Source organism: Schistocerca cancellata, chromosome 2, assembly GCF_023864275.1.
Source record: "Schistocerca cancellata isolate TAMUIC-IGC-003103 chromosome 2, iqSchCanc2.1, whole genome shotgun sequence".
NCBI lineage: Eukaryota > Metazoa > Arthropoda > Insecta > Orthoptera > Acrididae > Schistocerca > Schistocerca cancellata.
Window position 1 is genome coordinate 331799099 of NC_064627.1, and position 25313 is coordinate 331824411.

General features: G+C 37.8%; 1 protein-coding gene across 1 annotated transcript in view; it reads right to left on the bottom strand.

The window, feature by feature from the left end:
* LOC126161710 (inhibitor of Bruton tyrosine kinase) overlaps positions 1-25313 on the bottom strand; it is a 113123-nt gene that overhangs the window by 27655 nt on the left and 60155 nt on the right. Inside the window, exons 11-14 of the mRNA XM_049917739.1 lie at positions 24174-24437; positions 22420-22615; positions 13151-13467; positions 9531-9700 (exon numbers count right to left, since the gene is read on the bottom strand). Coding sequence (XP_049773696.1) covers positions 9531-9700; positions 13151-13467; positions 22420-22615; positions 24174-24437 — 947 coding nt within the window. The remainder of the gene's footprint in view (positions 1-9530; positions 9701-13150; positions 13468-22419; positions 22616-24173; positions 24438-25313) is intronic.

The window sequence follows — 25313 nt, forward strand, 5'->3', positions numbered from 1 at the left end:
CAGACATATGTGGAGGACTTTACTAGCCACAGAATGTGAAGAACACTGCATGACCATTTCCCAGTCTCTCCATAGCCAAATAACATGGCTATATGACAGGAGTCATTGGTGAATCTGGCTCATCTGTTCCCACAATGTGTGAACCACACAGTGACAAAGAGACTGCAGCATTTGTTCAGGCAAACAAAATTTTCATACTAAAGGTGCAGCAAACAGGCCAGAGTGCCATAAGTATTTATAACTTGGCTCACACTTCAAGCTACAAGGCAAAAAATAAAATTAGATGTCATGGGATCACTTCATACTATGTAGTGAATGGCTGTATGTGCACTCTGACACCACTTATTATATGACATTACCATTCACTCGACAAGTGATGAGCCACCAGTCACAGTGCATGCCATGTTACTGGCTAATGACCACATTTGTGGTCCAGCTCGTGTAGGACTCTGCAATGGGAACAATATCAAGAATTCCTTCCAAGCCATTCCACCCAACTGCCAATCAACACAGTGGAATGCTTGGTGCAGATATTCAATATACAAATGCTCCAAGACCCTTACTGTCCCAACAACAGAGACTGCATGAACCTTGTTTCTTAGTGCATACAGGACTGTACTAGTCTAGTGGAAGAGCTGCAAGGTTATCAAATCTGGATGCTGCTCCTCTTCTTTTTCTTCATCTTCTGCTGTTACTAACACAGCAGTTACAACTGATCTGCCTCCAGCAAGGAACACACTTCAGCACACATACATTACAACATTGTCCAGGGTGTACATGTGCAACTTGGTTTTCCTGAGAGGATATCCTGCCTTCATCTCCTTTTATTAGATCATCATAAGTAATGGGCAGCTTGTGGCGGAGTCAGCAAAGAGCTGCTACTCACTGGGCCACTCTCTCACAATGTGCTCTATTAGCGTTACTTCCTGCTCTAAAGAACTACTGCCAGTGTGTATCTTAAAGGCCAAATAGAAATTTATATTTCCTGCTATGTGCTAAGCACTGGCTACTATAGTTTCATCTTCATACTCCGGCATACAATACTGGGTACGACAGTGTAACAACACAGTCTGCAATGGGGATTGTGGCCTAATCAACAACACTGTGAACATGGTACAAATCTCAGTAAAATAAAAAAATAAAAATAAAAAAGAGCTTAAAGTTGGACGACAGGTAAGACGAAAGGGGAAAGAACAGGCAAGCTCTGGAAGCACCCAACATATATCTGATGAGGCATGTGGGAAACCTGTTTGATTTAACTGTTGTTACTCTACAGTCAGTCTGAAATTACTTTAAGATTGTCAGCTATTAAGAAGTAGTGGGGTGAGTCACACAAGGAAGGCATGGCACCCATTCAGCCAACCTCATGAGCCCTGTAGTCACAGCAACCACTCTGAAGTTGTCAGACCTTCACTCCCATCACTACAACACTTCCCACTTCCACTATGCTGCAGTGTCAGGCAGCTTGCTGTTCTGGGAGATCATTCGCTTGGCAGCGAGATTTCGTTTGTTTTCATTTCTTAGAATTGTGAGGTCAATATTCTACCTATTATTTACTGTTTGTTGTGTACTGTGAGACACAGATACGTCAGAAATAAGTCCATCAAATTTTATTCAGTGGTGTGGAGTAGCATGTCGCTTCTGCAGGAAAACATGTTCTACTTCTAACTCTTAGACCAACAAAGCAGGGAAACTGGAAACATTGTTCAGGTAGTTATTAAATGTGGAACAGCCCACTGTGTGTACTCTGGTTTGTCATATGTGCAGATTTGGTGTAAACATCATCAGCTCAAAACATGGCAATGCACAATGGTGAGCGATTGTGTCCACCTGCTGTGGAGGCCTCCTTAAGCTTTGGCATCATGGCCTGATGGCACCTTGGAAGCCAGGGGGCAGGGGGATAATGCCAATGCCAGAACAGTTGAAGATGAAAGATGGAAACTGTCATTCTGTAATGTCAAATGAGTACGATCTATTCGTGAGGGGGCGGGGAGGGGGAAGGGGGGGGGCTAGGAAATAAGCATGTCAATGACAGTGACAGAGTCACTTAATAACTGTAGAGACTGATGCATGCACTTTAACTATCTGATCTGCTATCTGCATGGCAAAATTATAGTTCTCACACAATGGAATATCCACGATGGAATGTAACAATATTATGAAAAGGAAAGTTGCTACTCACCCTGTAGTGGAGATGCTAGGTCGTAGATAGACACAACAAAAAGACTGTCACAAATAAAGCTTTCGGCCTTTAAGGCCTTTGTCAACAATAGAGCCCCCCCCCCACACACACCCCTCACCATCTCTGCTATATGGTGAGTGGTAATTTTCCTTTTCATAAAATTTTATTTCTGTAAGTTTTTACTGTTAGTAATAATGTGTTTGTCAGCATTTGAGGGCAAACGAGGTTCATATCACAAGGAGAGGTCCCCAGAGGTGAAATTGTCTATATGGTGATGTAGGTTAGGGTCCCAGGTATCACACACTGCCGCCATTCACCCTGGGGTGCCCTTGTTTGCGAATAACTGACTGGGGGTGGGGTGAGGGGAGGAATATTGGAATTTCTCATGATATTTTTCAGCATTAAAAATGATAGGCAGAGAAGTTCTGTGGCATAGTGGATAAGATACATTCAAAGAGCAGCCCTGTGGCATAGTGGAATAGATACATTACTTGTTGTGGGTGTGTACAGAAGGTCATGGATTAGAATCTCATAAGATTTTCAAATGTTTATTGACACCATTTTCATCATCATCATTTTCATCATCATCATTTTCATCATCATCATTTTCATCATCATCATCATCATCATCATCATCATCATTTTCATCATCATCATCATTTTCATCATCATTTTTATTCGACTAATTGGCTTAAATATATATATATTTTTAAATCCCTCAGCCTTTGCCAAGTCATTTTAATCATATTAACTATTTCATTTGCTCTTATTTTGTCGTTCAATCATTCTTTTTATCGTATGGAATCTCCGTGCATGTGATTTTACTACTTTTATCTATGAACTGCGATTTAACAACTTCTGTTTTATAATTTCATCCATGTCATTGCATTCATTATTTCTATTCTGCATTGCTTGAATTCCATGTAATTTCTAATCCTTTCTTTCATTTAAATCTTTATATGCATTATTTTGAGCACAGTGCAATAAGAATTAATGTTTCAAATGTTTAACTGACGGAACTGCATTTTCAAATGTTTCAATATTATAATAGACAAATAAAAATAAAATCACATGCACAAAGATTTCAATCCTCCTTTTTTCAAGACAAAATAAGAGCAAATGAAATTTTTGATATGATGATTGTAATGACATGAGAAATACCAATTAAAAAAATTACATCGAGACAAATTTTAAAAAAGGATCAAAGTCATTTCAATGCTGAGTTTCAAACCCCAACCTTCTATACATCACGAAAGTATATCAACCGAAATGCCACGAAACTGCTCTCCATGTGCTTAACAATTTTAATGCTCTGGAACACCACACAAAATTCCAAAATTTTCTTTGTCATCAATTACTCACAAACAAGGTTCCAGCAGAATGAATGGCTCCAGAATGTGCTACCTTGGATTTTAACCTATATCACCGAATAGATGATTTCAAAAAATCCCTAGATGTCAGTCTTGGTTACATAATAGAAACCCCTCTCACTGTTTGCATTTTAATTGTGACAATACTTTTCTTCTTTCTTCCAAATTGACACTATAAGTTCCCTCATTTCAAGAATGGATTAATTATAAACCTCAGATTTGTATCTTGTAATGAAGTATTCAAACCAAACAAGCAATCAAGAAGGGTTTTCATGCTGGAGTGCAGCATCAAGTGTTGCACTTAACTGAAATGATCTCATGTTAGAGATGTCCAATACATTGCCAATTTGAGGCAAATAAAAACACGATTCATGTTTAAGGCTTCATTTGCAAAATGAGTTCACCTCAGTTCAGTAACAAAAAACTTTCAGTAACATTGCCAAGAAATGCATTTTCATAAACTTTACGCATGAGAATGTAATCTTAACAATTTGCTACCATAAATAAAACTAGAACGAAAATACGCTGCAATTCTTCCAGAACACATTGGTGCCAGTTCTGTCTTTCTACATAAAATAGTTTGCAAGTTTGGGCAAGTTGAATGAAATGTAAGATTATACACGTGTTGTGTATGGAATGTGGCAGCTCTGCTCTGCATTTCCATCTGTTCCAGCCAAAGTCTCAAATCTGAAGTTATAGCTTTTCATAGACTTCTAAACACCTCTAACATTTCAAATTAGCAAACTAGTAGCACGTATGAGCATTGTTCAGTTCTAACATAACCTCCACAAGAGAGATGAGCAAATATTCCTCACAGAGTACACAAACTGAAACTGAAGAACAGTAATTCAGAAAGCCAAAGGAATAACAGAATGTAACTATTTCGTATACATAAAGGTGTGCAGGGAATAATTGGACCTTCTAAATTATCTAAAAAATTATGCAATAGTACTTGGCTAGTGAAGTTAAGGGCTTATGATCAGGTACCTACATGAACACAACAAAGAGGTGGTAGAACTTTTAAACACTGTAAAGTGAGCATAAAAAGAAAGTTGTATTGATAGCCATGCTGTGAGTACATCTAGATTGTGTTCATAGACATTAAAGAGCCCACTTAAACACCTCAAACCCAATGTCCTTGGTACTGTCTCAAAGGGGGAATAAGTGGTGGTTGAAGAGACTAACAGTAAGAAATTAGGTAAGAAATTTAATGATTGCACAATTCAATTAATGTCTGATGGGGACTACTGAATACATAACCAAAACCTTTCTTCCATCAACTTGCTCTCTCCCAAGAGATATACAGAAAAGGGATAAGAAAAACTCCATCCCTAACTTGACTCCCATTCATCTATGAAACATGCAGATAATTAGTATGCCTGTTTTGGTTTGGTTTGTTCTGGGGGAAGAGACCAGACAGCGAGGTCATTGGTCTCATAGCGTTAGTGAAGGAAGTCAGCCGTGCCCTTTCAAAGGAACCATCTCGGCATTTGCCTGGAGCGATGTAGGGAAATCACGGAAAACCTAAATCAGGATGGCCAGATGTGGGATTGAACCGTCGTCCTCCCGAATGCGAGTCCAGTGTGCTAGCCACTGCGCCACCTCGCTCAGTAGCATGCCTGTGGAAAGATTAAGGTTAGCCCAGAAAATTCTATGAGCATGTCTTCTTAGGGACCAACTTCAAACAAATATTTCCTGTGCAACAAAGTATAACGTCTATAGCAACGATAACCTCAGTGGACTGCCTGTGCCTGTCAATGAAACTTCTCCCCCCTCACATTGGCTTCAGGCAATTTCCAGTTCTTAGCAAACATCCTAGAGATACTAAAAGGTACCAGATAGATTATATAATGGTAAGACAGAGATTTAGGAACCAGGTTTTAAATTGTAAGACATTTCCAGGGGCAGATGTGGACTCTGACCACCATCTATTAGTTTTGAACTGTAGATTAAAACTGAAGAAATTGCAAAAAGGTGGGAATTTAAGGAGATGGGACCTGGATAAACCGACTAAACCAGAGGTTGTACAGAGTTTCAGGGAGAGCATAAGGGAACAATTGACAGGAATGGGGGAAAGAAATACAGTAGAAGAAGAATGGGTAGCTCTGAGGGAAGAAGTAGTTAAGGCAGCAGAGGATCAAGTAGGTAAAAAGACGAGGGCTAGTAGAAATCCTTGGGTAACAGGAGAAATATTGAATTTAATTGATGAAAGGAGAAAATATTAAAATGCAGTAAATAAAGCAGGCAAAAAGGAATACAAGCGTCTCAAAAATGAGATTGACAGGAAATGCAAAAAGGCTAAGCAGGCATGGCTAGAGGACAAATGTAAGGATGTAGAGGCTTATCTCATGAGGGGTACCGTATTTACTCGAATCTAAGCCGCACTCGAATCTAAGCCGCACCTGAAATATGAGACTCGAAATAAGGGAAAAGAAATTCCCAAATCTAAGCCGCACCTGAAATTTGAGACTCGAAATTCAAGGGGAGAGAAAAGTTTTAGGCCGCACCTCCAAATCGAAACAAAGTTGGTCCATTGTAATATGAGACACAATTTAGGTCGAATGAATGACGATACAGCTACAGTAGTTTGGTTCGAGTCTAAAGCTTAGCAGTTAAGCTTTACCAGGTAGCCATTGCTATGCGTCAGGTGCTCCATCCGTATTTATACGGATACCCTTCCTTTTTCACGTGCTTCGTCTGGTTTGAATCGATTGCTTATTTTGCTTTGATCTGATAAGTGCCGTTTTCAATGTTATAGGTGTTTACGTCAGTCACTCTAAGCTGAAAATGCATTACTATACTGTGTCATGCATTGTTTGTCGCATTCTGATAGTGCGTGTTTACGGCCTGTTGCTGCTCGCGGCATGGCTTGCTTTTGTGCGCGCTACCGCCGCCTACAATTAAAAAAAAGAGAGGAATCGTCACATTAGCGAAACAATGGCAAGAGACTGCTATTTGTTGTTACTTACACTGCTGCTTTCTTTGATAATGATCAACAAGAACCAAATAATAGACTGCGTATGATATAACATGTTCTGAACGAAAGTTTGTCGAAAATTTTTCTCCGTTTGAAAATCTTTGCGGCCGCTTCTTTAGTACATCAAATTCTGCACAGAAATTAGTCATCTTAGATTTAAAAATCTAGTCAGTTGCCGTGCTTCATTTCTGACTGTATCACTATTAGGCATAAGAGTAATACGAATATAAACATGACACGATACGTATATTCTTCCGCGTTTGCTGTTGTCTCACTCTAATTTCGTAGTTTATTTGGCAGACAGGATTTAAATGAGATAGAAGCAAACACGAAAGAATAGATGACAAAATGTTTATATTCGTACTATTCTTGTGGTGAAGAGAATACTGCATGTGATTCACATTTCATCAGGTTCCTATTAGCAACCATCTCTTCTCACAGGTAGGAAAAAATTCAGAACGTAGAGTTGGCCATATTGACAATAATCCCAGTATTACCAGTCGGATTTTCGTAGTACATTGAAATTCGAAGATGAACAATACGGAATTTGTATTTACTTCGTTGGATAATGTATGAAAATGCAGTGGTTGAAACTCGGGTGGAGAAAAATGCTCGTCTTCCAAATTTTTTTTTTTAATTTTATTTACTGACGCAGAGGTTTTGGCGCCAGTATTTATCTTTGTGCCAAGGATGCCTGTGTAGCGCTGCATATATTCGACGGCAGAAGTTAGTTGTGGCGGCACCTATCAACATTTTTCATAACTTCCGCTTGCTTTGCACTCGATTCTAAGCCGCAGGCGGTTTTTTGGATTAAAAAAACCGGAAAAAAAGTGCGGCTTAGATTCGAGTAAATACGGTAAGTTAGATACTGCCTACAGAAAAATTAAAGAGACCTTTGAGGAAAGAGAACTACTTGTATGAATATCAAGAGCTCAGATGGAAACCCAGTTCTAAGCAAAAAAGGGAAAGCAGAAAGATGGAAGGAGTATATAGAGGGTCTACACAAGGGCGATGTACTTGAGGACAATATTATGCAAATGGAAGAGGATGTAGATGAAGATGAAATGGGAGATACGATACTGCCTGAAGAGTTTGACAGAGCACTGAAAGACCCGAGTTTAAACAAGGCCCCGGGAGTAGACAACATTCCATTGGAACTACTGACAGCCTTGGGAGAGCCAGTCCTGACAAAACTCGACCATCTGCTGAGCAAGATGTACGAGACAGGCGAAATACCCTCAGACTTCAAGAATAATATAATAATTCCAATCCCAAAGAAAGCAGGTGTTGACACGTGTGAAAATTACCGAACTATCAGTTTAATAAGTCACAGCTGCAAAATACTAACGCGAATTCTTTACAGACGAATGGAAAAACTGGTAGAAGCCAACCTCGAGGAAGATCAGTTTGGATTCCGTAGAAATGTTGGAACACGTGAGGCATTACTGCCCCTACGACTTATCTTAGAAGAAAGATTAAGGAAAGGCAAACCTACGTTTCTAGCATTTGTAGACTTTGAGAAAGCTTTTGACAATGTTGACTGGAATACTCTCTTTCAAATTCTGAAGGTGGCAGGGGTAAAATACAGGGAGCGAAGGGCTATTTACAATTTTTACAGAAAGCAGATGGCAGTTATAAGAGTCAAGGGGTATGAAAGGGAAACAGTGATTAGGAAGGGAGTGAGACAGGGTTGTAGCCTATCCCCAATGTTATTCAATCTGTATATTGAGCAAGCAGTAAAGGAAACAAAGGAAAAATTTGGAGTAGGTACTAAAATCCAGGGAGAAGAAATAAAAACTTTGAAGTTCGCCAATGACATCATAATTCTGTCAGAAACAGCAAAGGACTTGGAAGAGCAGTTGAACGGAATGGACAGTGTTTTGAAAGGAGGATATACGATGAACATCAACAAAAGCAAAACGAGGATAATGGAATGCAGTCAAATTAAGTCGGGTGATGCTGAGGGAATTAGATTAGGAAATGAGACACTTAAAGTAGTAAAGGAGTTTTGCTATTTGGGGAGCAAAATAACTGATGATGGTCGAAGTAGAGATGATATAAAATGTAGACTGGCAATGGTGAGAAAAGCATTTCTGAAGAAGAGAAATTTGTTAACATCGAGTATAGATTTAAGTGTCAGGAAGTCGTTTCTGAAAGTATTTGTATGGAGTGTAGCCATGTATGGAAGTGAAACATGGACAATAAATAGTTTGGACAAGAAGAGAATAGAAGCTTTCGAAATGTGGTGCTACAGAAGAATGCTGAAGATTAGATGGGTAGATCACATAACTAATGAGGAGGTATTGAATAGAATTGGGGAGAAGAGGAGTTGTGGCACAACTTGACTAGAAGAAGGGATCGGTTGGTAGGACATGTTCTGAGGCATCAATGGATCACAAATTTAGCATTGGAGGGCAGCGTGGAGAGTAAAAATCGTAGAGGGAGACCAAGAGAGGAATACACTAAGTAGATTCAGAAGGATGTAGGTTGCAGTAGGTACTGGGAGATGAAGGAGCTTGCACAGGATAGAGTAGCATGGAGAGCTGCATCAAACCAGTCTCCAAACTGAAGACCACAACAACAACAACAACAACAACAGCAGCAGCAGCAGCAGCAGCAGCAGCAGCAAACATGGCTCAAATGATGAAAATTTATCATCATCTTTGTCTTCTTTGAAAGACTTTGGCCACTGATACTGCCAACGTTAGTTCTTTTAAATTAGGATTCTGGATGGTTTTACTAGTTAATCATAAAATACGTTGTCCTCAAACTCTTCAATGTTTTCAGTGAGTTGAAAGGACCACTACCTCCAAAAGAAAGAAATTGAGCCGTCTGTTCTTTGTGTCCACATCTGCTGTTACGTTGCAACTCAAATTATATAATTTGCTACTACGGTAAGTGAGAGCTGGAGGCAATTTCAAGCTGAACATAAAAATATATAAAAAAGAAAGCATTTTAGTCATCTTCAGTATAAGATTTTTTGTTTTTATCACTTTTGTACCTTTATCCAAGTCAAAGGTGAATGGATGAGATCCCGCTATTGACTGAACGACCTCTTCACTTGGTGCACTTGAGTATGGTGTGATAATACGTTTGCACAATGCAGGGTTTAACTCGCAATAGTACTTGCTTAGCTCTTCCAAAATGTTATCACTGGCAGCTTCTAATGACCTGCAAGAAAGAACACAAACATTAGACACAAGATAAAATGAAATTGCTTCTTAGAACACAACTACACTGATGACAGTGAAAATTAAAAAACCAACCACATCATACACATGTTTGATATGTACCATGTTAGGTTAATGTGCAACCAAGTTAGCAGTGGTAGTTGTCTTTCTGTGAAGAACACTGGCACATTCTTGACTGCATATGGTAGTGCAATGTCCTGCTGAAATTGGAATGAGGAGGTGGATGTAGATGGGTCAGTACATCACACACTGACGAAGCAGTTTCTGTTCCACTTGCCTACAGTACCAGCAAGCTGCTGTTATAGCCTTTATCATATGGTACCCCAAATCATTACATTCCTATTTACCTGCTGCACTGACCAGCAATGCCAAGCTGAAACACTTCATTATAAGAAAGGTTTTAAGATCCCTTAACATCAGTCATGTCACATATGAAGTTCTCATGCTTATTCTGATCTCATGCCATTTGTGATTATCTGGACAATGGAAGCAGGCACTAAAGTGACAGACAGTGATGAACCATTAGCACATGCAAGTCCACACTAACTGCAGTGCTCTAGCATCAACTCAACACTGTGAATGAAGATGTATTATATATTACAGACACAAGGGCAAAAAACTGTCAACCATAATTATGTTGACATTGTCTACTCCCATATCCAATACTCACTGTCTACAATAATCCAATTGTACTCATTTTCATAACAGTATGATACACATGAGCACAGAAGCCATGATATGACGAAGCCACGATATGACAAACCCATTTCCATTAACTGACTAATCTGCAACATTCATACTCAATCACAACATGATATTTCATCCCCTGATATTGACAAAGCATCCTGTCATTTGCTTTCATGTTTCGATTACATTTGACAGCTCTTCACTGAATATGCTTGACTCAACACTGGCCTTTCCAGACGCGCGAGAGGGTAAAACTGGGCCTAATAGAAGTCATTTCTTTGTAATCTCAATGATTTGTCATTTGTACACATTCTCAAAGTTGTGATGCATTTGAGCATTATTTCTGGGTTTTACACCTTTTAACAACATTTGTTTACTTAAAACAATACTGACAATGAGATGCCTGCCACCAGAAATAAAGTGTTATCTTAAAAGCAGAATAAAATAACTGATTACCACAGAAGTTGGCTTTTAAAGTGACAGAAATAGAATTTTCTCTATTGAAGTCGTTAACAGATGTGTAATTAACTAAATTACTTCAGCTATGATGGTAAATCACCTTTCATTCTAAATGAGTTTACAAATTACTAAGTGACTCAAAGAATGAATTATTTGCAGAAAAAGCTATGCAGAAATTATTTGGACAGCACTATGCATTCTGACACGTCTCACTCTGGTCATTAAATCCCATGTGTTTCTTCGGCTCTGCTCATTTGAGTTCCAAAATTCAGTGCTTGGTCAAATTGTGATTACAGTAATGGATCACATAATTCATCCACTTCAATGTCTAACACACACTATCATCTCCTCCTCCTCCTCTAAACTATGTTAAATATACAGGGGATTTTTCCTAAAAAGTATGTTTTTAACTTACTTATACATTTTTCCCCACATTCACTCCAATTTTCCATCATATTTACTAGCTGTCAGTTTCATTTTGTGACCTGAAGGCTTCCAACTGCATTCTTCTATTTTCTCTTTGATTCATAATATTGCATATATAACAAGTTCCCCATGGCTTTATTGCCACCTCTTTGCTGTACCTATATTCTCAAATATTAAATTCTATTTCGTTCTTTTCCATCTACTTAGCCCTGTGGTCACTGCTGCCAGAATTCCAATTTTGTTAAATTCTTTCTTTATTTATCCATATACTACTGCCGCCGCCACCGCCACCGCCACCGCCACCGCCACCCCCCCCCCCCCTTCATTTTTTTCCATATTTCATCCTATCAAGTTATTGTTGGGTATGGGTATACTTATAACCTATAGTCTCCTACATAACTTCCTATATATTTTTGTCTGTTCCCTGCACATCTTCTCCACTTATGATTTTGAAGGTACAAGCCTGCAGCAGAGGATGAAGCTCTAGTCTCTTACTTTTCATCTATCTATTTTCACTCCTTACACAATGTCTATGTAGCTGCTTTTATATTTTCTTTATCATTATTAACTTGTAATATGAACTTGCCAAACCTTTGTTTTAGTCTTCAGAAAAAGAAATCTCTAATAATGGTCCTCACAGTAAGTCAAACTGACACTTGCCTTTGTATATGTAAGGATGCCACCAACATCTGTTCACCAACATAAGGAGACATTGCCGTTATTAGTCAAACCCCACCCCAACTAGCTTTCCATTGCTCAGCAAGGAATCCACAGTTCAAAGGGCTAGGAAAAGTTTTTTCGACTTGTCAATGTGTCTATCGGCAAGACTGGAACAGCACCTCCTGCAGGTATGAACTGGCCAACTACTCTGACTCCCAATAATTTACTGTTTGCTCAAGTGAATTCTCGTTTTAATAGAATTAGTCTACAGTCAACATCTACATGATTACTCTGAAGAAAGAGAGAGAGAGAGAGAGAGAGAGAGAGAGAGAGAAGCAAAGCTAATCTACTGTTTAAATTTTTAACAAGCTGTAACTACTGCATCTGGAGGAATGACACCCAAATTCATACTCCATACAATATTCAGTCACTATTGGCCATGGAAGTCTACACAGAAATCTTACTGTCAGTAATGTTTTCAGTCTGTCCATGCATTACACTGAAGTCACTACAAAAGTAACCTTATCTTCAATTTAGGGAACAATTTAAAAGGACAGTCACTGAATCTGACGGCTCATTAAATAAACTCTTAGGCTTCATATCAAGAAGATACGCAGTAGGTAGTTACCACAACATACAATCCACACACAGCAGCTCCTGGTTTCATGTTCTCTCGAGAAGTTATTGATGATTTTCATTTAAAAAAGTCAGTATTCAACTATACCAGTTTGATCCAGACACAAAGTGGTAGTTAAGCATGTAACTTTCCCAATGATGCTCTCTCACCAACAGTGAACAGAGTATAAAAAAAGAACAGTGAGCACTTTTTAATTTTTTTTTTTTTTTGTTTTTTGGTTTTGTTGCTAGATAATATTATCATTATCACAATTTGAGACCATACGACATCAACCAGCAATTAATGTACTAGACACACTTTCTTGAATGATCTGAATCATTCAGATAAAGTGAAAAAAGATGTGCCTGCGTGACATCTTGTAACATCATACTTGTTACAGCCACACATTTCTGCATCCATATAACACAGATATGAACCCTTGTAATTTATTTCAGTTTCTTTCATTTTTTAAACAATCTGAAATCTTTTATTAAGAAGAAGCTTCTCTTTACTTAAGACAATCAGTACAATCTTTACACTGCCATTACAAAAGTGTAAAAAGAAATTTGAAAGCTCACTCACCTTGATTCCAATACTGCACTTAAATTCAAACATATATATTGCAAACAGCATTGCTTTAGCTGGTTTGCCTGGTGTGTGTCAGCCAATTGAAGAAGACCTGCCACATTCCGTAATGTGACCAAGTTAGCAAGCGCCACTTCACAAATTTCCAAAAGCCGTGTAGCAAACAACTGGTTTGCAAGGACAAGTGTGTTACATATAAAGTCAATATCCTCTGAAGCAAGAACAGCAGGTGCTTCATCTTCATAAAGATAGTGAACCAGTACCTCCAGAACCTTATAAGGAACTGGCAGGTTCAAGGAACTGCTTGTTAAAGACTGGAACAATTAATGACAGGTTGTAATTATTTAGTCACTGATCCTGTAACATTGCAAGTTACAAATACGTTGGTATGAGTAATAATTTGCTGACAGCTTAAACACACATTTTCTTCCCATTACCCTTTGGACATGGTTTCTATTACACATATATGAGAAATATGAAACTATTGCACTTTTCTATATGTTCCGGTGTAATAGAATAAATTATCAAATTGAAATTATTACTGGAGATATGTACCAAAACTTCTTTTTCAGAGGGTAGGGTGGTAAGGAGGGAGGGAGGAGGGAAGAGTAGTGTTCAATGTCCTATCAACAAGATCATTAAAGACAGAGCACAAGCACAGGCTAGCAAGGAAAACTTTTTCAAAGGAACCATCTACCAGTATTTGTTTTAACCGATCTAGAGAAACACAGAAAACCTACATCTAGATGGCTACCACTGTCCTCTCAAATAGGAGTCCTCGTTCGGCAGTTAGAGCAGTGGAGGATTTAATATTGCAAAAGTGTCCCTAATAGACCTTTCTAGCATACACATTAATATTGTGTCATCTTGACATTTTGGAGATCAAGCCCAAGCATAGCTCACACTGCATTCTTTTGAATGTGCCAGAGTATAGGCCAGACAATGATTTTCTCGATACACGAGCCGCCTATCATTAAAAAATTGAACTCATTTCATGTGAAACCAATGCACAGGCATCTTGCAACCTTCCCCTTGACTGGTGCTTCCTTCTGATGTCAATTTCTTGAACTATTTTGAAAGAAACAGTAGTGAACATAACAGCTGCTGTCATGAATAGCTGAGTCAATATGAATGCACTGACAATTTCATTCACGTATTTGTTAGGTTTCGCAGTTTGCTATAATTCTGCTACAAATATGTCACATTTGTTGAGTGAGCACAATTTTTTGAAGCTCCAGAGGAAGAAATTGCTCAGTAACTCACCTTGCACTCTTATCTTTGGATGATACTTAGACTGTCTACATTATTTTAAAATTTGTAAACTACTGAAGAGCTAAAGAAAATATGAATAAATCTTGAAATTTGGCCCTTTTTAATATGTATTACTCTTGAACATACATCAATTACACGTGTGTCAGCAATGCTTTAAGTAATGGCAGAAATGGCCAGTTTCCGAAGCCAATGTTCTAAGTAGGAGTCTCCAAAGTGATAACCGTGACTGAAGATCACATATATACAGCTTCACATACAATACAATGTTACTGTTTTATTTAGAAGCAGCTATTTCACAGTGTAATATGACAAACAGAAAATTTATTAAAGGACATTATCTATACATCATGAGCAGCACTAGTAATATTTATTTGCTAAAACTGATTTTCGGGTTTATAACCCATCATCAGTGACATCTGATACAGAGGAATAAACAACTGAGTGTACATTGATTTCTACAAAATGTCATCTGTACATACTGTAGCAGTAATTAAGTCTACCTGTGGCACAGAATTTTTCGACAATTGGCATATGAAGGTAGAATATACTGCAAAATAATCCAACATATCACATCAAATTAGGCAATTTTACATGCTGGACATAGAATCCAAACCAAAATTATTTGTTTACAGCATTGTTGAAATTGTGTGTATACATCTTATTCTGTAACTCTGTTCATGAAGTATGTTGTCTGGTTGTTTCTTCATATTGGTGTACATCTCAATTTCTTCTAGAATATTTAATAATCTTCCTTTCTCTGTTTTACAAACAGCAGTGATGTTTGTTTTTGTTGATGTCATTAGCAGAATGTTTGTATTCTCTTAAATGTGCATTGAATGCTGAGGGATTGACTTCACTGACATTTTTCTCTGAATCTCACTCTGAAGTTTCTCCCCATTTGCTCAACAAAAAAGTTGTCACATTCACTACAAGTTATATCTAAAAACAAAGATGATGTGACTTACATTTTTGTGTTTGTTTGTGTGTCTATCAACCTGCCAGCACTTTCGTTTGGTAAGTCACATCATCTTTGTTTTTAGATATATTTTTTCCCACGTGGAATGTTTCCCTCTATTATATTCACTACAAGTTATTTTATACACACCAGACATGTTACGTGTTGGCTCTTATCTGTATTGTGTATATTGTGTAAAAGATGTGATCTTACATTGTTGTCTGCCCTGGAGCCAATTTGTAGCCTAGTTTCTTGAGAATGGGGGGGGGGGGGGGGGGCGACTGAAAGAACACAAATCAGATAAATGGTGTAACTTCGCAAACCTCTTGTCAACCCCTCTTCACTAGTCTGGGTATTGAGCTCTCAATGTATATATTCTTTACTGTCGTTTCTTGTTAACAATATCAGCTTATTCCCAAGAATAAGCAGCTTTCACTCGGTTAATAATTGGCAGAAATCTTACCTGAATTTGGATTAGACTTCCTTAACCATTGAGCAGAAAAGTGTGCAGTATACTACTGCATCTATTTTCAGTAAGCTACCACAAGAATTCAAAAATCTTAGCAGTAATCTACGCACTTTCAAATCAAAACTGAACAGTTTCTTCATGGTCCACTCATTCTATTCTGTTGAGGAGTTCTTTGAAAAATTAAGCCGATTCTTGTGTTATTCTGTTCACTGCATTTACTTAAACTTATGGCTTGACTTGCCTTGGGTTCATAAAAATTTCATTTTTATCTATTATTACTTTTATGTTGTAACTTCATGTACTGACATTCCATGACCTTGGAGATTTGCTCCTCGATTTGATCCTACAGAACTCTATGTGTAAATAAATAAATAAAGTAGAAAAGAGTGAGCAAGTAGAAAAATATGTGTATAACCTTACCATACTGGGTTCACATATCTCCAACAAAATGAGTTGCCCCCCCCCCCCCCCCCCACCCCAAAACAAGAAAACACCTAGGTTACAAACTAGCTCCATGGCAGACAACAATGCAAGACCTCATCTTATACACAATACAGATAAGAGCCAAACATGTAACATGTCAGAAGTGTATAAAATAATATGTACTGAATGTGATAAAATTTATGTTGGGTAAATAGGGAGAAACTTCCAAACAAGACTTAGAGGACATGTTAATGTTAATGAAGCAAATCCTTCAACATTCAGTGCTCATTTAAGAGAATACCAGCATACTGATAATGACATTAGCAAGGACATCACCATTGTCCATAAAGCAGAAAATGGCAGGTTACTGAATATTCTAGAAGAAACTGAAATATATATCCATATAACAAAACAACCAGACAACATACTTAATGAACAAAGTTACAGAATACGACGTATATATAAAATTTCAAGTGTTTTAACCATTAGAATCTATGTCCTACACGAAAAACTGTTTAATTTGATATGATACGTTGGATTGTTTCACAATATTATGTCTTTTGTAGTGTCTATCTTCGTACATCAATTGTCAAAGAATTGTAAATTATGTAGATGAAAGGATATCACAGATACATATATTAATATGATCTTACAAATAACAAAAAAGACTGCTGATTTAGACTCTTTGACTTCTCAGTCCCACATTTACACTATACAACAGTTATTTTGAACATAATCAAGAATTGTCATTGACTAAAATTTGATAGCAGTAACATACATGAAACAAACATACTATATGATAGGAGACATTTCAAATCCTATCACAATAACTGACATGCACGCCACTGCTCTAGAAGTACAAAATGCAAGTTATCTTATGAGGTGTGTTCAAAAAGTAAGGTGATTTCATATTCTGACGAAAAAAATTTTTATTTATTCATCAATATTCATGTTGTCCCTTTCAAAGTAACCCCCTCAGATACAACACACTTGTGCCAACACTTCTTCCAACTCTCAAAGCACTTCTCATAAGCACTTTTTGGTACAACCTTGAGTAGTTCGAATTATGCAGTTTTTATTTCCTCAATCATTGAAAATCTTCATCCTTTCATAGGTCTCTTCAGTTTTGGAAACAGGAACAAGTTGCAAGGGGCCAAATCCGCTGAATATGGTGGCTGAGGCATGATTGCCGTGTTCTTTTCGGCCAAAAAATCTCACCGAAGCAATGATGAATGAGCAGGTGCATTGTTGTAATGCAAAAGCCATAAACTGTTTTTCCACAATTCTGGACTATTTTGTTTCTTCTCACAAAAGGTGCATAGCGTCAAGGTAATACTCCTTGTTGACCATAAGACCTTGAGCAAAAATTCATGATGCACTCCGCCACAGTAATTTTGGGGGGAGGAGGGGGGGGGGGGGGGGGAGAAACAAACCCAGTGAGCAAAACTTTGACATTTGATCAAACTTGGCATGCTGTTTTTGGTCTTGGCTCTCTGGGATGCTTCCATTGGGACAATTGGGCTTTTGTTTCGATGCCATTACCGTAAGCCCATGTTTTGTCACCAGTTATGACCCTTTTGAGCAAATCAGGATCATCATTGACATCATTTGAGAGCTCCTAAGCGACGCTCATGTGACGGTTCTTCTGATCAAAATTGAGAAGTTTTGGAACAAACTTTGCTGACACACGGCTCATCCCAAAACAGCCAAAAAAATTGCACGACACAAACTAACCAATACGCCAACATTCTCAGCAACTTCTCTTGATAATTCGATGATTTTCGAAAACAATTTTCATCACACCTTTGATGTTATCATCCGTTGTTGATGTGCTGAGACGTCCAGGGTGAGGTTCATCATTGGCATCTTCTTGGCCTTATTGAAAGAGCTTTTACCACTTGTAAACTTTTTGGTTTTTATTATTTATTACATAAAGCAGAGTCACCATATGTCACTGTCAACATTTCAAGTGTTTTAGAGCACTTTCTTTCATTTTTCACACCAAATTGGATGCAAATTCTTTGCTCAATTGTTTATAATAATAAAAAATCACTGAGCACATTAAAACACGTCAAACCTTTCTATCTGTCAAAAACAAACTAATTATGCTGCACATTTGAAACTGTGAACATATGTTCGGGACATGTGGTGGGGGGGGGGGGGGAGGGGGGGGGGAGGGGGAAGAAGATTGTGAATATACAGTGACTCCAGAAATATTCCTCAACTGTCACTCTGCTTCTCAACACAAATTTAGAAATGAAATTCTTAAGTCATCTGCACACTCCATTTGATCTTTTTTGTAATGTATGCAAATAATTTCACCATTCCACTTTTATAGCATTTCTTCCTCGTCCCAGTTTTGCATCACCATTTTTAAAAGGAGTCATTCCAATTGCCAGTTTCTATCCACCCTGTTTTAATAATGCTGCAAGGATTTTGTCTGTTTTGGTTGCCTTGTTCTTTAGCAATTTCAGGGTAGTTCTTACTTCTCCAACAGTTGGAGCGGTCAAGTTCTCTTCATTAGTTTTTTCTTGTTCATCCATGGGAACTCGTTTTGTGAACCTTGAATTGAGAAGGTTGTCAAATTGCCTGCATTATCATTCAGATTCGTTTCTCTGCACTTATAATGTTATCTCTTTCACTCTTGATTAGGCTGCTTTTAGTGCTAAAGGACTTACGTACATCATTTAATTGCCTGAAACAATCACTTATTGATAAAATTATTTAATTGGATAGATCAAAAATCTTATCACCAAGTGATGGCAAAACACATACATAAAAGACTGTTGTGATTGGCAAGCTTTCGGAGCCAAGAACTCCTTCAGGCAGAAGGGCTGAAGGGTAAAGGAAGAAGGGTAAAGGAAAAGGACTAGAGAGGTCTAGGAAAACGACTAGATTTCGGGAAAATCACCCAGACCCAGGGGTCAGGGGAGACTTACCTTACGGGATGAGAAGGAAAGGAAAGCTTTCCTTCTAATCCCATTAATTTTTTCCATCTTTATATGTTTAACATTTCTTGGAAATCCTTGTTGAACATGCACCTTTGTTTAAAATTATGCATTGGCAAGGAGCTGAATCCAGGCCACACATGGATAGATGAAATCTAAATTTAACATTCAAAATTTTCTTTAAAAATCAGTTTTATTTCAGAGGAAAAGCTTTTAAAATGCTTCAGTGCAAGGAAACCTATACCTCCTGGCAGTCAGTGTGGCAGAACGTTCAACTCACCGTGAGACCACATGACAATCTTGTTTCTTGATGTTTTATAATTATGGTCCGTGAAGTTCCAAACTTAAATATCAATTACCCAACGCATAAAAATACGACTCTTAAAACGTTTCAAGAAAAGTGACTTTGAACATTTTTGAATGTCTTTAGTGCCCTAAAGTTCGCTTGGCTTTTTGATAGGTGGCGTGGCCTTGTGATAGAGACTTCATCTATCCTCTGTGTGTGTGGCCTGGGTTCGATTCCTTGCCAATACATAATTTTAAACAAAGGTGCATGTTCTACAAGGATTTCCAAGAAATGTAAAACATATAAAGTTGAAAAAATTAACAGGATGAGAAGGAAAGCTTCCCTTTCCTTCTCATCCCAAATGGTAAGTCTCCCCTGACTTGCGGTTCTGGGTGACTTTACCGAAATCTACCCCTTTTCTTAGTCCTCTGCAGTTCTTCTCCTTCGCCCTTCTTCCTTCCCCTTCAACCCCTCTGCCTGTAGGAGCAGCCACTGGCTCTGAAAGCTTGCCAATCACAATAATTTTTTATATGTCTCTCCTGCCGCCACTTGGTTGAGTAGGTTTTTTATCTACCCACTAAATAATTTTATCAATAAATGATTGTTTTTGTTGTTATAGAAAGAAAGGTAAGATATACAGGCAGTAACAGCAGCCTAGAGTTCCAAATTAACAGAATTGCTAGCATTATATTTTCAAACATAAGGGAGGGGGGGGGAGGGGGGAGAGGGAGAGAGAGAGAGAGAGAGAGAGAGAGAGAGAGAGAGAGAGAGAGAGAGAGAGAGAGAGGAGCGGGGGGTGGGGTGGGGGGTTAACAGACAACGGAGAAAAGAATAGCAAGAACAAGGAAAGAAAAGCCATATAAATTGCATAATTCTTTCCAAATGAAACAGTTCTGTTTAACTACCTCCCACAAATGTTTTGATAACTGTTCAGAGAAGTAGCAGTACTGCCAAGTTTCATATAAAAGAGTTATGCAGTCTAAACTACAATTAAGGAATATATGAGAAAGATGACATCAGCTCTGACCTCTACTTGTATGTAAGGACAAGGTGTGCAAGGTGTGTTAGAAAAATAATGTAATATATTTTTTGTAACCATGAATTTTATTTTTTTATGTACAACAAGGTTGTTCCTTTCAGAAAAACTCCCTCTGGCAATTACACACCAGTGAGAACAATGTTTCAAGTCTTTATAATAGTTTCGAAAGGCTTCTGCCGAAATATCTATCAGCGCCTCAGTTCTGCTCTTCTGGATCCTTCCCCAAAAGCCCTTTCAAATGATTTTTTGGGTTTGAGGAATAAAAAGAAATTTAGGAGCCAGCATATAGGGAAGCTGACTAACCACAGGAATGCTATTTTGCTTGCAGCACTGTAGACAGCTTTCAACAGTGAAATACAGATGTCTGTAGGTCAAAACAGTAGCCATCTATGTAGCTCCAGCAATTCTGAGGTGCTACCACAGAGGTGTCAAAAAACTGTGTTACGCAACTGGTGGTGGCATGTATACACAGCTGCCACACACAGCCCACTGCAATTGTCAGGGATTGTCATACACCAACTTTACTACAGTATTGCTCTGTGATGGGAGGCAGCATGTAAGTATTTGCAAAGCAGGGTTGTACACGTGCCTCATTTTTCCCTGAATCTTCCTATGACTATCCAATAAAAAGTTTAAGTGAGTATTTGTCCTGGAGGCACAAATTCATTGTGGACAACCCCCAGACTAAAAACAGAATTATTATTTTGAGTTTGCTCATTCTCACTTGGGATCTGGAGAGTTTGCAGTGTGCCACTCCTGGCGTTGGAATTTTGCCTCCATAATGTATTCAGAAACATTCCCAATTAATGTAACGTCAATGTTTGTTAACTGAAACAGCAGCCTACCATTAAATTTGATGTGACCAGGATCTAACTGTTAAGTGCTAATCGGATTTAGCTGCTTCGGGAGTAATTCCTAATTAGAATGTGGTTGCTCAACAATGTTCAACACAATGATTAAAGAGTTTTGCAATAACCAATTCCAAGATGTTTTTAACAGTTTGACTGATATACTCAGATAAATCATCATTTTGAGGCAGATACAATTTTTGTCTCGCACTTCTAGTTACGGTTAACTTCATCAAAGGTCAGATCGCTTGGTATTGTGTCACACACTGTAATAATGGTTAACACACACAATCCTCATTGCAATCCAGTGGGTGGCTGGCGTGAACACAAATTTTTATAAAACACTGTTTGAACAGGGTGTATATGTGGACAAGAAAGAGATATTCCCCAATTTCCCAGTTAAAAATGCACTTTTTCTTGGCTGGACCTGCTATTGTGACTTATAAAAAGCTACGAAGAGGTTCTGGAGAATATTCCTTCTCCGTGTCACAAACGTGTAGATGACGTAAGTTCCTTTTAGCAGGTTGAGAATGATTGAAGACAAAGCTCAATAATGAAAACAGATGACAATGTGGAAAGAGTGAAGTATCTTAGGAGGCCAGACTGTTGGTCGATCAGTAGTGATTTAAATTTTGTGGGAAAAAAAAGGGGAGAGGGGGTGAAGCATTTGTGCCTTGACTTTCTGAACTGCAATCAGAGGGAGGCTGTAAGGGATCTACAATCCCATAACCAATGATAATACACTATTCCCAGTATTATTACTTTTCTAACGTATGTTGTCCATCTCCTGGGTATAAAAACAGGCAAGATTATGTTAACTATTATTGGGAATTGTGAACTAGGAAGAAATATTTTGTATAGGGTCTGATAATTATTTTAATAAATGGTCTATGATTCACAGCTGTTCCATAGTAACAAAATTCCTCCAAAAAACACCATTCAATTAATATTCAAATAATGGCAGAGTACGCAGAATGTCAACTTTTACAGAATGTATGAGAGAAAACTGTACAATAGATAACATACCCCGAGCCAACGATTACTGAACATAGCAGCAAAGAACTGCAGCCTTGCTGCTAACACACACTTATGTGCAGGTAGCTCCCGGCCATCTTCACACTTTATTTTCACATCAAACAAATCTTGATATTTGTTGTAGGATAGGCGGGACCTCAGTGATGGTTGAATTCTGTTTTTCATATGTATGTAACCAGCTTCATACCTGAATTCATGTAAAATACCCTTTAGTGATCATGTGCTTGTTTTTTGTATGATTGTAAGGAACAGGGTGCAAAAAAATCACAAACAATTTCAAAAATAAATGCAATTATTTAATATAAAACAATAACATCAGCCAAACCCAGAGAACAGAATGAAGTGCGTTATGTAAACCCTACAGTTCCTATGTAGAATACTACAGCCATCACTATCAGAAATGAACTGAAAAGAAACTTATGTGCAAGACTATTAAACTAGTCAGAACACAGAATCATCCCAATATCACACAACAGACAAGAAAGTCACGTAGTGTTACTTAGCACAAAAATTGCACAATATTGGATAACTAAAGGAAGTAATAAAACCAACTGATTGTGATAAAGGCAAATGGAAAGTAAAACGATAATTTCCAACATGAGCACAGTTGGGGGGGGGGGGGGGGGGAGAAGAAACAAGCAAGGAGATACAAGAAAGAAGTTAAGAATTTAAAAGGAAACAAATAAGACAAAGAAGAGAGAGACATACTCTGAGTATTAAAATATTCAGAGAATCTGTCAATTTTCCAACAACTGGTCCTAGAAAATAAAATATTACGTACAAGAGCATAAAAAACTTTCAATGTTAAAAGGCTGGATCAATGGTTCTCATGTGATAAAAGGCTGTTTCAATCACTTCATAAAATGCACACAACTGGTCCAGGAAAATGACTGGCACATAAACGTTACATTTAGATTTAACAATACTTTAAAAATTGTAACAGTATTATGAAATATTGTATTAGTAGACTTCCTAAATTACTAACATGTACAAAGGCGTGGTGGAAATTTCCCAGCCAAGCTCAGAAACGTCATTTACACAAATGAAAACTCTGGTACCTTTTTGTTAATTCACCACTTTTTGTGACTTAGCATATTCAAATATTAAATTAACCTGGACAAATGTTTTACTTATATGACTTTTTATAGCAGTAATATTGTGTATAGTTTATTAAACTGATAAAATGGAATAAAGAATGTTGCAATGTACTTTATTTTGGATGATTTATTGCCAACAGAAATTCATCTTTAGTAGGTGAAAGTTAATAAGACCTCTGATATTAATTTTCAACAGTTCTGAGATGGACACCTGAGTTGGTATAGGGCCACACATCTCACAGATGGCAAATGAAAAGCCATTAGCCTATGAAATTTCATTTTCAAGGAATTAATTTAAAAGGTAAGCACACAGAAACTTTATTATACCTGGAACTTCCCTATTCTATAAAAATCTCTCTACCAAAAGACAAAGTTTCTCAGAAGCCAAAACCTCTACTCTCACTTTAAGACTTAATCACACTTTTCTAAAGTACTTCATTGTCAGTGGAAACCTATTTTAAAAATTCCCCCACAAGCAACTGCATGATGTGCCATTGTTACAATGAAGTCCCAGACATGTTGGCACACTAAATGGCAGTATTTCAAAAACTGCTCCTTTTCATCTATTAAATTGTATCTCAATGCCCCTGCATTTTATGCAGCTGAGACAAGTACAAAGTAATTGCTTTCACTTAAAAGACTGCTTACCGTACTTCTTGTAACTTCTGGTAAAGCAGTAAAATTCCTAGCTTCTTAGATGCTTCCTGGGCTAGACGAACAGGATTCTGTCTCTTTTCTGAGTCTATTTGAATTTCTTCCTTTGTAGCTTTAATTTTCTTCTTTTGTTTATTTTCAGTATACACACTGAATGCTGAAGTATTTTCCATATCATTTACATCAAGCTCTTTGAATACATCATGATGTCTTTGCGATACCCGGCAGCTGTTTTCTTTTGATTCTTGAATTGTTATCCTGAAACATATCAAAGAAATAAACATAATGCTAAAAATTAAAAAAAGCTAAGGGAACATGCATTAAAGTAAGGAGAATTATGTCCCTGGGTAAATTATTTGTAGTATGTTGATTACAGCTGAGAGTAACATGGGAGCACACATGGTTAGATTGCCAGACAAATAGAAAAGCAATGGTTGAGTTTTGATGTTTTGGAATGGATGGTCTGTCAATATTGTTTTCCTGTCTCATATTTTCACTCAGCACTCCCTCTATTGTTATAAATTTTGGGATTGATGATAACTTTTGCTTGTATTTCTGCTAGAATTCATTTTACACTTGTTTTTGGAAGGCAAGTGATAAAAATGCTATAAAACAGCATATCCTGGGACGTGTAACCATGAGTAAGGTAACTTCGTTATAGAGCCTCTATAATTTAAAACCGAATATGATGCTTTGATGAGTTTTATACTTTTCACATTCACAAGGCATTGTCAGAGGCGAAATAAATGTTAAGTGCCAAATAAAATTTTAAAACCAACTTGCACTCAAAACTTAGCACTTAGATTTGTTATCTAATACTTACCTACGGCATGTGGTGCTACAGAAGAATGCTGAAGATTAGATGGGTAGATCACGTAACTAATGAGGAAGTATTGAATAGGATTGGGGAGAAGAGAAGTTTGTGGCACAACTTGACCAGAAGAAGGGATCGGTTGGTAGGACATGTTCTGAGGCATCAAGGGATCACCAATTTAGTATTGGAGGGCAGCGTGGAGGGTAAAAATCGTAGGGGGAGACCAAGATGTGAATACACTAAGCAGATTCAGAAGGATGTAGGTTGCAGCAGGTACTGGGAGATGAAGAAGCTTGCACAGGATAGAGTAGCATGGAGAG